Raw genomic sequence first — 13,080 nt, 5'->3', positions numbered from 1 at the left:
GTGTGTCACAGTACTCTCAGGCCGCTGTATGAGACAGTCTAAGGAGTACAGAGAACAGGGGCCTTTTATGGGCGGTTTATTGCTGTCAAGACTCAAAAAGCGAGGCAGTACAAGTGTGCACACAAATGCATAAAAGGATGCATAAGAATTGCTTAGTCAACAGAGTGGGAGGAGAGACTAAACTGCTTACATCAGTTTGAATAGCCTGACAGTTCTACACTAGGAGCAGGTGCATTCTGCCAGCTACAGTTCTTTCTGAGCGTGTGCAAGGCTCTGGAAGAGGGAGAAAGCACATGGCGAGCACGCGGCTAACTAAAATGGCTGCCAAGAACAAAATGACGATTAGCTCATGCTAATAGCGATTCCTGCAATCTTTAACAGAGGGTCTCCCCAGCCATCTCGCTAAAACCTGTTTCACTAGATCAAAGCCCAGTGCGCAAAAGTTGAGTTGTCTTTTTGGTAGGTGTGCCTTTCTCTGTACCCCCAGTACCAGGAATTGCGAGGTGACCAAGACTTATACGCCCAAAATGAAGGCAAGTTCGGAAGCCACCTCCCTCCAGTATGTTCTATCAAGGGGCGCAAAGCCAGATCATGAAGACGTAGGAACCCTCGCTCACTCCACAGCGTAGACCGTTATTGGACTGCGCTTCCCCATCTTAAATAGTTGCCTTCTGTTGTAATAGATCCTATGAAGGATCTTGAGTTGAATTAACTTTAGACTCATTTTAATTGCCACCTCCCGGGGGTGCATCAGCTCTGCGTCTCATTCTATACCTTCCATCGAACCTACTTCGGTTTCCCAACGTGACCTGAAGGGACGGAGGTTGGCGGGTCTGTTTTTGATAAGTGGGCGATATGTTTGGGGCACGGCTTTAATGGTCATCTCTCCCGAGAGTATCCTCCTTTTAATGGGCCTACTTTCCTCTAGCTTCTACCACTCTAAAGTTTCTGCCTGTTGGGCATGTGTCACTTGTAAGTATTTTAAAAGTTCCTGTGTTGTGAAGTTGTTGTTCTTGCAATTTTTGGAAGGGCTTCACCCCTTCTCCAACTAAATCCCCAGTTGTTGATATCCCTATCAGGTCCCTGGTTCGCATCCCGTACAGTTTTCGCACCTCTCCTATCTGAGGCTTTCGTATGTTCTAGCAAGGGGGTATGAAGGGTTTGCCATAGATATAGTGTATGTGCGAGTTCCCCTTTATCAAGGATCGTTCCGGTGCAAATCAGTTTTAGGATTGTAACAATTTTTATTGGTTTTGATTTCCAACACCCTGTGCGTACATCCATTGGCCGGCGAGGTAGCTGAGAGGCGGGCGGGGAGGGGGGAAAGGGACAGAGGGTGAGAGAGAAGTGGAGAGTGGTAAGGAACATAATCCATATCAACAGTAAACAATGAGTAAAAAAAACCAATACGTGCTCTTGTCACAATTGATGCAGTCGTCACTCCTTCTTTTCCCCTAGGTCTACTGTGGGGGGGTCATCTGCAGTAGGCGCAAATATATCAGGCACGTGAGTTGCTGGAATTCTCCCGAAAGGTGCTCAATGCATGCTCCCAATCGTTTTTCGAACTTGAGGAAGGTATGGTTAATGACGGCTGTCAATTTCTCCATCCCTAGTAAGTCCCAAAGCTTGTGAAACCAATTTGTATGTGTTGGGACTACATCCGTACCCCATTTAGCTAACAGGACTTGCTTAGCTGCGCAAAGCGCTAATGTAATGGCCTTACCCTTTTCGGATTGTAATGGATACGTTTGGACATTGGGTAGCCCCAACAGTACATAGATGGGAAAGCAGTGTATTTCTGTATTGAACATCATGTCAATGGTAGCATTCCAATCCACTGGTCTTTTGCAGACCATGCGAACTCAGTTTAGACCGAGCCATATGCAAGCCAGTCTTGACCCTGCTCCAACAAGAACATTCCAGCCTAAACTTCCAAGCTAGGTCCTTTCTCAACCAGAACACAAGCAACCTAAGACAAGTTTTTACACTGATTGGGGCTCTTCAGTCAGGTGTAGCTTACTTCCCGTGGCACAATGAGCATGGGTCATGCGTCCCAGCATAACCTTGGCCACTTAAGGCGGTACAGCAAACACACAAGAGAAAGGAGGATGCTTGCAATAAATCTAGCCACTAGAAATCTCGGGCCAGATGTAGGTAGGGTTTTACCGGTCGGTAACGGCCGAATTCGGCCGTTACCGACCGGTATTTGGCATTTGATATGTAGGGGCAGGTAAACAGGGAAAATCGGTAATTTTACCGATTCGGTAAATATACCGGTCGGTAAATTTACCGACCGGTATATTTACCGAATCGGTAAAATTGATATGTAGGTGGGACTCTTCTGAGTCCCACAAGGCCTACAAAATCGGTATTTTACCATCAAATTGTATTTGATGTTAAAATACCGATTCAGGTGTGCATGCACATGTGTGCATGCACACCTGTGCCATATGACAGGCAGACCTGCCCTTAGGGCAGGTCTGCCTGCCATATGGCCCCCGAACCTTTTGTGGGGGTGCTAGAGGGTGTCAAAGTGACACCCCCTGCACCCTTGTCAAAATCGGTATTTACCGAATCGGTAAATACCGACCGGTAATGCCCCATTCATTCCTATGGGCTTCAAAGCCCATAGGAATGAATGGAGCATTACCGGTCGGTATTTACCGAATCGGTAAATACCGATTCTTAACGATTCGGTAAATGGAACATCTGGATGTTCCTACATACCCCCACTTCTTATTTACCGATTCTTAATTACCGAATCGGTAAAATTCGGTAATTAAGAATCGGTAAATAAGTTTTACCTACATCTGGCCCCTCGTCTGGAGACATGGGTCCTTTGCTCACTATACTACTAGCCCCAAGCTACGCCTGACTGAAACGCACCAATTGGGATGAAACCTCTTTTGGGTTACTTGTGTGTTAGGCTTAAAGAGGATCTTGCTTGCCAGTTTGGGCTGGACTGTTCCTATTGGACCAGGGTCAAGATTGATTTGCATATGGCTGGGTCTAATCTGAGGTGGTATGGTGGCCACAAAAGAACAAGGGGTTTGAATGCTACCCCAAGCAATTACCAGTGGTTAGACTTATTGCAAGCATTCTCCCATCATCTTTTGGTCATTAAACATACACTGGGCACTGGATAGCAGTATCCTAGTTTTAGAGCTCAAGATTTCCAACAGGTGAGTCCTTAAAAACTGGTGAAGACCACCCAAAAGGTGTCTCTTTGCAACAGCACGTATGTATGGTGTGGGTCTTTTAGGATAGCTCATGTTTTGGGCAAGATTTTGGTGCTAATGTAAATATTAACTAGGACTAGAGAAGAAGGGATTCCAACATATATTTCATCCAGAGTTTACATTGACCTCTAATAAGCAAGTATGTTGCCAATTTGTATAGTTTTACATATATTGCCTTAAGTTTGCTGACCATAATATTTACATCATTTATTCATATGTTTATTTTGTTAATAAAGCCTCTTAAAATTACAACGTGGACTTGTTGTGTGTGCACCTTTTGGAGAAAGGTGTGCTGGTAACCCAATAATAAATAAAATGTATTCCTTCCATCTCTGGCAGGACTGATTGTTACCAGACACGCATTATTTTCAGATTAGTGATGGGAAATGTATAGGTCACAGACTGTTTTTTCCACTCAGGTTGGTTATTTGTTTCAGACCTTTACTTTTATAAACAACCTAGGAAAAGCTACTGGGCCATATTTGCACGTAGATCTGTAAAAACCTATGCAATTGTTTTTAGTAGAATATAGCCCGTGGCACAATGAGCAAGGGTCATGTGTCTCAGCATAACCTTGGCCACTTAAGGCGGTACAGCAAACACACAAGAGAAGGGAGGATGCTTGCAATAAATCTAGCCACTAGAAATCTCGTCTGGAGACATGGGTACCTTGCTCACTGTACCACTAGAACCAAGCTATGCCTGACTGAAACGCACCAATTGGGATGAAACCTCTTTTGGGTTACTTGTGTGTTAGGCTTAAAGAACTACTGGGCCATATTTGCACGTAGATCTGTAAAAACCTATGCTTTCTTGCCGCCACTCTTGCCGCCACAGTAACTTTATGCCCAACTTCACGTGTTGCCTGTGATTGACACCTGGCTTGTATCGAGGGACAACAGCACCGGGTGCAGTGCGGACTCGGACGCCGCAACTTCGCCGCCATCACTGGGGACGTCGGGGGACTACATCCCCCAGCAGTCCACGCGGCAGTCTCGCCGCGCATCGCGAGAGCGATCACCAGGAGGTGCTCAAAAGGGAGCCCGTCTTTCTTGCTGCCACAGTAACTTTATGCCCAACCTCACCTGTTTCCTGTGATTGGCGCCTATCTTGTATCGAGGGACAACAGCACCGGGTGCAGTGCGGACTTTGACGCCCGGACGCCGCAACTTCGCTGCCATCACTGGGGACGTCAGGTGACTACATCCCCCAGCAGTCCATGCGGGAGCCTCGCCACACATCGTGTGAGCGAGCTCCAGGAGGTGCTTAAAAGGGGGCCAGGGCTCCCGCAGCGCGGGAGCCAGTCTTTCTTGCCGCCACAGTAACTTTATGCCCAACCTCACCTGTTGCCTGTGATCGACGCCTGGCTTGTTTCGAGGGACAACAGCACCGGGTGCAGTGCGGACTTGGACACCGCAACTTCGCCGCCATCACTGGGGACGTCGGGGGACTACATCCCCCAGCAGTCCACGTGGCAGTCTCGCCGCGCATCGCGAGAGCGATCACCAGGCGGTGCTCAAAAGGGAGCTCGTCTTTCTTGCTGCCACAGTAACTTCATGCCCAACTTCACCTGTTTCCTGTGATTGACGCCTAGCTTGTATCGAGGGACAACAGCACCGGGTGCAGTGCGGACTTTGACGCCCGGACGCCGCAACTTCACTGCCATCACTGGGGACGTCAGGTGACTACATCCCCCAGCAGTCCATGCGGCAGCCTCGCCACACATCGTGAGAGCGAGCACCAGGAGGTGCTTAAAAGGGGGCCAGGGCTCCCGCAGCGCGGGAGCCAGTCTTTCTTGCCGCCACAGTAACTTTATGCCCAACCTCACCTGTTGCCTGTGATCAACGCCTGGCTTGTTTCGAGGGACAACAGCACCTGGTGCAGTGCGGACTTGGACGCCGCAACTTGGCCGCCATCACTGGGGACGTCAGGGGACTACATCCCCCAGTAGTCCACGCGGCAGCCTCGCCGCGCATTGCGAGAGCGAACACCAGGAGGTGCTCAAAAGGAGGCCAGGGCTCCCGCAGCGCGGGAGCCCGTCTTTCCTGCCGCCATTCTTGCCGCCAGAGTAACTTTATGCCCAACCTCACCTGTTGCCTGTGATTGATGCTTGGCTTGTATCGAGGGACAACAGCACCGGGTGCAGTGCGGACTTTGACGCCTGGACGCCGCAACTTCTCCGCCATCACTGGGGATGTCAGGGGACTACATCCCCCAGCAGTCCACGCAGCAGCCTCGCCGCTCACCGCGAGAGCGAGCACCAGGAGGTGCTCAAAAGGGGGCCAGGGCTCCCGCAGCCAAGGGCGGGCCCGTCTGCGCCCATCAGAGCCAGGAGGAGGCTGGGCTGGGCCACCCCTCTTTGTATGAACTTCTCGTGATCAAGACTTCTCTGGTTAGCGTTAAACATTTATTAGGTGTCATTGATTTATGTGATTTATAGACTTGGTTTAATTTGGTGTTTTTTAATTTTTAATTTTTTAATTCAAGATTTAGCATGTCTAAGGCCAATCGTAGGGTAGTGGGTGGCCAGGGGGTTGTGGGCACACTAGATGCCTTTCTTTCACGGGTTGAGTCGATTCTCATGCATGAGATTAAGCTTACTGAAAAAAGACTCTCCCTAGATCCCCAACCCCATCGAGTCTCAATAGGATCACATACACCTAGTCTCCCCTCTACTGAGGCTCCAACTGGAGACCCTACTCATTTGGTGACTGCCCAGATACATTCTTCCGAAGCAAGTAACCATCCATCTAATGGTAGCATTGTATCTCTTGATCCTTCCCCCTCTCCTAAGGTTCTCACACAATAACAGAGATCGGAGGAGACAAAGTTTGGGGAGGTTCATAATAAAAAACAGAAGGCGCGTGGGAAGCCTCAAATTTCAACCCGTGCTAGTAAGATGGCTAAAACAAGGAGTAAATGCACAGATAATGAGGGGGGTAAGTTAGTTGCTTCCTCAACAGCTAATAATAGCTTAACTGGAGACAAGAAAGAGGATAGAGCCCACATTAAACATGTGTTTAGGGATTTTGAGGAAGTTCTCCTTTCCAAAATGGGTGAGAAAATGGTGGCTTTGTTAGATCCCTTATTAACCAAACTCTCAGAAATATATACAAGGTTGTCTAAGTTAGAGTAACATCTATTATTACCATCGTCAACTATGGGTAAGGTCACAAATGGCCAGTCAACTGCATCCAGTCTAGTTACAGTGCACAGTAAAAGTCAACCTAATGAGGTAGACCGCAGTGACTGCAGTGATGGTAGGATAGGACTAGTTCCCAATGTCCATGCGAGTAGTCTACACACCATACCCAATGATCCTGTATGCACTAGGGAACAACAATGGAGTCGGGATTTGGGTACCACACGGGGTAGGAATACCGTTCCTAGCAGTTCTCTTAATCTTCCTCCGGAAGCCACACCTTATACCATTGTCCTCTCTAATGTACCAGTACTCTCTGCAAGTAATGTTGAACACTGGGAGTCGCTAAAGAATAAAGCTTTACATATGCTAAACACCAGAACCGGGTTGGGCAATTCCATTCTTCGCGAATTTAAAATGGTTCGTAGAGTTCCATGGGTAGGGCAAAATCAGAAACACCTTAGAGGGGATTGCGTGGTGCTTAGTTTTGGGTCCCCATCTCTTGTACAAACAATCTTGGAAAGGGCAGGCACAAGGGTTTTGAGTGAAGACATTATTGACATCTTGCCTTGGGTTTTTTCTATTGGGCTTCTTTACCGTGCATTACAGCTAGGGATGGTGCTAGAAATATTGCTCCGGTCCTATGATTATGTAGTCCCGACATTAAATAGATTTCAACTCCTCTCCACATTGGAGGATATTGATTGCCTGCAAACTGCTGAAGAGTGTAACATGTCTCTTCAGTCACCATCTACTCCAGGAGGGGGGACGGGGCTCCAGTATGCAAGAAGCCAGGCAACTTACCCCAAGTACCGCTAGCAGGAGAGGGGATTGGGAAATTGGGGGGCAGGTTAAGAAGGGACATGGGGCGGGTTAATGAGAGGGGTCCACCTGACAATTATATGCAGGAAGTTGCTTGAGTTGCTGGGATGGAGACTGTTTTTTGTGACCAATTAGGCCATGGTAATAATCTCCGTGATGGGATAGGTCTCAAGTTAGTTTCCTGGAACATTGCAGGGCTTTCTCAAAAAACAATCTCGGCAGATTGGTCTAAATTTGTTGAGCAGGTTGACATATTGTGTTTTCAAGAAACATGGGCTACCTACGCAGTATTTCGCCAGGGCTATTTAAACTTTGCGAAAGCTGCGGGAAAAGGACAGCGTGGCAGATCCAAGGGTGGATTGACCACTTGGGTCAGACAGACTGAGCAGTACTCAGCCCAGGAGGTCCATATTGATTCAAGGGACATTCTAATAGTAAGACTTTCAAGAGTAACTGTCCCTGATATTGTACTCATTAATGTCTATTCTCAAGGTTTGCAAGGGGGAAAGCTTCCCCTGTTGTTACCTCTTTAGACCTGTTTTTATTAGATCACAGAGCTGGTAATAATGTCATAATAGCTGGTGATTTTAATTGTATGTTTGCACCTCTGGACATTCATGATGTTAATCTTGGCACTGAGGAGGATGCTGAGTGGTCCATCCCCCAGCTAGACATTCCTGCTGTTAAAAAATGGTCAAGTGCAGCTCTCCAATTAAAAGTATTCTGCCTGGAGCATGGGATAAGGGCTGCCAATGGGAGAACCAAGTCAGATAAATTAGGTTCCCATACTTTTAACAACGGTTTACGTACTAGCATAATTTACTTTTTTCTGTTAAACAAGGAGCTCTGGTCTAACCTTGTAGACATGGAGGTCTGTGAAAGACCTGAGAGTGATCATAACCCCCTTTTGCTCTCTGTATTAAGTTCATCGTCAATATGTGGAGCTAGCTTAACTCCACGTACTGATTTTGTTGAGGTTAGATTGACCAACGACACTAGACGTGTCAAGTGGGCAAATGTTTTCCAAAATCAAGAGCATTTGGTTGAAATGAAAAGCCTGTTAGTTAATGCCATTGGCAAGCTACAGACCTGTGTCACGCAGGGGGAGTTGAAGGCTCAAAATTGAACAGGTCATGCAGAATTGTTTTTAAAGCTTAAAAGTTATATTATCAAGAGAAGTAAGAATCCCAGCCGTCATATTGATCCTAAAGCAGCAGCCTGGTATGGCGCTTCATGCCGCAGGCATATAGAAATCTTGCGGCAGCAATTAGATCCAAGGACAGGGTTGCAATCTGCAAGGCCAGGTCCGATTACAAGAGTGTTCAGTACTATGCCAAAAGGGCCTGGGATGAACAGCATTGGGGGGATTTGCTGGAAGCATCCCTAGGGAGGAATATGTGTGCGTTCTGGCAATTGGTGAGATGGGGTAGCTGTATTCCTAATAATGTCCCCCATAACTATGTGGAGCCCGATAGGTGGATTTCCCATTTTACAGCACAGTTTTCAAGTGCAGAGGCTAATCCAGAATTCCAAGTCATTCCACCTCCGGTTATTAATTTACACTTTACTAAGCATGAGGTGGAAATTGCACTTCAGTCAGTACCAAGAGGAAGGGCACCTGGGCCTGATTGTATCCCTGCTGATCTCTTCCTCCAAGACTTATCAAATTAGGCGGAATATATTCAGCTCTTAGCAAACGCAGTGGCTAGTGGTGCACTAATGCCAAGTACGTGGGCAGGAGCGGAAATTTTACCTATTTATAAAAAAGGGGACCGTACAATTCCAGGGAACTATAGGCCCATCAGCCTACTTGATTGTATACAAAAGGTCCTGGCAAGAATGATTCTAAATAGACTTCAGACATGGTTGGGGGAATGCAACATCCAGGTGTTTAGATTTATACTTGCCTACTGGCGCACTGTGGTAATAGGGGGAGGCACCCTATATGCTGCCTTTGTCGACTTGAAGTCTGCTATCGATCTCGTTCCCGAACCAAGATGTGGCGCTGTTTTTTGCAGTTAGTCATGCCACCTGAGGTCCTGGTTCTTTTGGTCAAGCTACATACTGCAAGCTATGCACAGGTGAGATGGGGTGTACAGGGAAGCCTCATCCATAAGTTTCAAATAGAGAAGGGGTTAGGCAGGGGTGTGTATTAGCCTTGACGCTCTTCTCGCTATATATAAATGGGGTGGTGAGTTATTTCAAGGACTTCCATACCGATGCACCTTTCCTAGCGGGGAGTAGGATCCCCCTACTCATGTTTGCCGACGACACCCTCATCCTTTCAAAAACTAGAAAGGGCCTTCAAAGAGCCTTCTCTAGATTTGAGGAGTTTTGTGAGGACCTTGAACTAATTGTCAATGTGGACAAAACTAAGTACATGGTCCTGCACAAACGTAAGCTGCCTGTCGGCAGAGTTGAAATGAAGGACGGTGCTTTGAAACAAACCGATATCTTTTCCTACCTGGGGGTTCAAATTGATCATAATGTGAGTTGGAAACCTCAAGTAGAACTCCTCAAAGTTAAGCACGCACAATTGTCAGGTGTATTGATTAAAGAGCATAGATCCTCTTACACAAAACCGATAGCCCCTGTCCTCCAAATATACCATACTAAAATTGGTGCCTCAATCCTCTACGGGGCTGAGCTGTGGGGCTACACTAACCTGGATTCTCTGGTTTTAGCGCAAAACAAGTTTATGCGGTCATTATTTGGGCTCCCACAGTCAACCCCGCTGTTACCACTGTTTTTGGATTTGGTTTGCCACTCCATTAGGGATGTGGTACAGTTTAGGCCAGTTGCTTATTGGAGGAGGATTTGGGTGACTCCTGAGTTAAAACACTAGGCACTGGCTTTAAATGATGTCAAGAACTCGGATGTCTCCAACAAAATCTCATTGTTAAGGTGTGTGAGGAATACACTTAGTGCGATGGGTATGAGCAGGTTATGGACCAACCATGGGGATATTGCTTTTCCGTCCAAGGCAGAGTTTAAGGCAGCATACTGGAACATGGTTGTAATCAGGCGCTATGCGGCCCTTACTGCTCCTTCTCTGTCTAGAGCATTTCTTGACTTAAACCATGAAGCCAAGTATGAAGGCTATTGGACTTCATTACCAGCCCCAAAGATAGAACATTATACCATCAGTTTAGGATGGGTTCTCTCCCCACAAAGGTATTTACAAAGAAATGGAACAGCATGAATACTCGTGCCTGTCCCCATTGTCTAGATGTGGTAGAGACAGTGATCCACATTTTAATTGCTTGTCCAGACTACTGCAAACCTAGGCACAGATGGCTGAAACCTGTATGTCAGAACATGGGAACTAGGTCGAGCAATGAGGCTGTTAGGATCTTATCTACATCATTGGAAGAGCCGGTAGTGGTCGCTGTCGCTAAGTTCTTGGGATGGGTGTGGGTTTTTCGTTCGAAATCCATTAGCCCATGCTAGATGATAAGATTGTTCTTGTACCTGTTCCTTGCATTATGCACCTTATACTATTTGCACTGTGCCCTTCAAACAAAGTATTGGTAGTATTTCTGGATTGCTGCTTGATGAAACTAAATATTTTAAATGGTTTATATATCAGGGTTCTTCTTTGTCTTTATACGGTTTTAATGTGTTATCTGTATATTTATATCCTTTTTGATTAATTGTCCAATTTGCAGAATTTGGTGAATAATTGATATGTATTGAATTTTTAGAGCTTTTTTTTTTTAACCTCACTGCTTATGTGTCATGTATCAACTTTTGTGATTTTTAATCGAAATAGTTTTTGAACTGAACTAGTAGATTATAGGCTAATTTGAGTGACAATTTTGAGTGATTTCTTTTTGATATTTGACGGTATTAGAATGCTTGTTCTTCTTATTTTACAGGTTCTGAGAAAATCTCTCAAACTGGATGCAATGTTCATTCCGATTACATTACAGCTGCTGAACACTCTAAATCACATTGTATATTAATATTCCCTGAAATCTGTATCCTGGTGTTAAACCTTTTGTCTGCAAATGAACCAGATGTGGATGTACTTGAACTAGTTTTCTACCGCCTCTTAGAAATCATAAGATATAAGGAAAGGAACGCCATGCTACTTATCCATCAGGTACATGTGTATTTAACTTAATGAATTTTCCTTCCTACCTGTCTTATTGATGTACTTAATAAAGAAGCCTGTCTCTTCACTTGCAGTGAATGCTCATTAAGTTGGAAGAGGAGCTTCCTCACAAAAATGTACTATGTAGTGTACCTGCATAAAGATTATAGTACACAAGCTAATGCACAGATTGCAATATGTTATTTGTTACCAGTGTTGGGATTAGAGAGGGGACGTGCCTCAACACAATATTTAGAGCAAATGTACTAATACACAGATTCAGACATGTAGTACGACAGTAAAAAGGTAAAATCCCATGGTTTTACCGTAGGAGAGGTGCTTCTTATAAATCCCCTGAGTCATCATCCTCTGAATATTAACACTCACACTGCGGACCTGTGCATAGATAAAACACTGGGTCTGCTTAAACACCAATCTTTATAGATAATGTACTTTAAAGAACAGCATGGCATAAACAATATATGGGGACTCGTGTCTCCTCTCGAGTCATGGCCCTTCCCCTGAATAAAGTCGTAAGCATGTATTAATATGACATTATAGTGTAGCATTTTGTATTTCACAGTATAGGCACATCCATTTGACATTGTTGTACATCCAACCATTTGCTTTGTATTTCTTCTTTAAAACATGAATACGAAAGAAAGAAAAAAGTAACCCACTCTCCCTAAACTTAGGTTACAGACTCTCACAGATGAGTCCAATAGCAGTGCAATTGTGTATAGTTCAAACTGCCAGTTGTGCCAGTAGTTCCTGTACTTCTTTGTTGTGACTTAGAGCAGGGCTTTAAGTGGGCCTGGTCTGTCCGGGTCTGAGCACTGGCAGTAATTTTCAGGGGGCCTGGAAATGGGTCTCTATCGGGCTCTATTTTCAGGCCTCGCAGAGGTAGTCTGTTTTATTTTTTCTCGCACCAAACTTGTTTTGCTCTAGCTGGAAGCCAATCTAGATCCTGAGGCCGCTTAAGTTTGTGCACGCTGTAGATCCTTTCATGCAGATTTTTATCATATGATGCGAGACTGTGGGGAAGTATCACAGTTTAGGACAGAAAGTCCTCTCTTTAATAACTTTTCAGGCACCTCTCTCCGAGTCATTCTGAGTAAAGCTTTGTTTGTTGAGTAAGTTACCTAGAACTAAGGATAATAAAAAAACTTGTAATTTCATAGATTTAGCTCCATATTTTTGGTAAGCGTAAGATTGCGATCCTGCAACCAGCCTCCAAACACATAGCCGCACCCGAGTCCTTCACAGGCTTTAAAAGACCATTTGCTTGTTAATGAGGCTTTGTTGTTTTTCACCCCTTCGTAGAGCCCCTGCAGCTCCACTCTGCCTATTGCTTGAAGAATTAGCCCCCACCCCCACAATGTTTTCTTACCCCCCTCCCTCGAAATTTGCCTCTGCCTGTGCCTCTGGGGTTATCCATACATCTCTTTATTTAGACCAGACCACGCCCCTACGTGGGTAGGCCACACCCCTTTAAGAGGTTTGCCCCGCCCCGCCCATTTTAGGACCCCCCCCCGCTTAAAACCCTGAATCAGAGAGATATTTGTATAACCGTGTCGTGTGGCACCATTTCAACAGCTGTAGGTTTTTCCTAAATGAATGCTCTAGATACAAAGACGTGTATATGTTATACAGTATGTATACATGACAAAGTGAACGTCAGCGGCATCCTGGGGTGAATCATCATCATTTTTATAACGGGACTTAATCTTTTCAAGCATAGTGTTCCAGCTTCGGCTAATAAGTGTTATCTAAGACCCACC

The 13,080-nt window shown here is 45.6% G+C and overlaps 1 protein-coding gene across 2 annotated transcripts in view; it reads left to right on the top strand.

Moving 5' to 3' along the window:
* Nucleotides 1-13,080, top strand: part of LYST (lysosomal trafficking regulator) — a 3,192,287-nt gene that overhangs the window by 485,084 nt on the left and 2,694,123 nt on the right. For both annotated transcript variants that reach the window (XM_078648813.1, XM_078648812.1), the window contains one exon: nucleotides 11,082-11,308. In XM_078648813.1, the coding sequence (XP_078504939.1) occupies nucleotides 11,082-11,308 (227 nt within the window). The remainder of the gene's footprint in view (nucleotides 1-11,081; nucleotides 11,309-13,080) is intronic.

The sequence above is a fragment of the Lissotriton helveticus genome, chromosome 6 (genome assembly GCF_964261635.1).
Source record: "Lissotriton helveticus chromosome 6, aLisHel1.1, whole genome shotgun sequence".
Lineage (NCBI taxonomy): Eukaryota > Metazoa > Chordata > Amphibia > Caudata > Salamandridae > Lissotriton > Lissotriton helveticus.
This window is presented reverse-complemented; position numbering and strand designations above follow the sequence as displayed.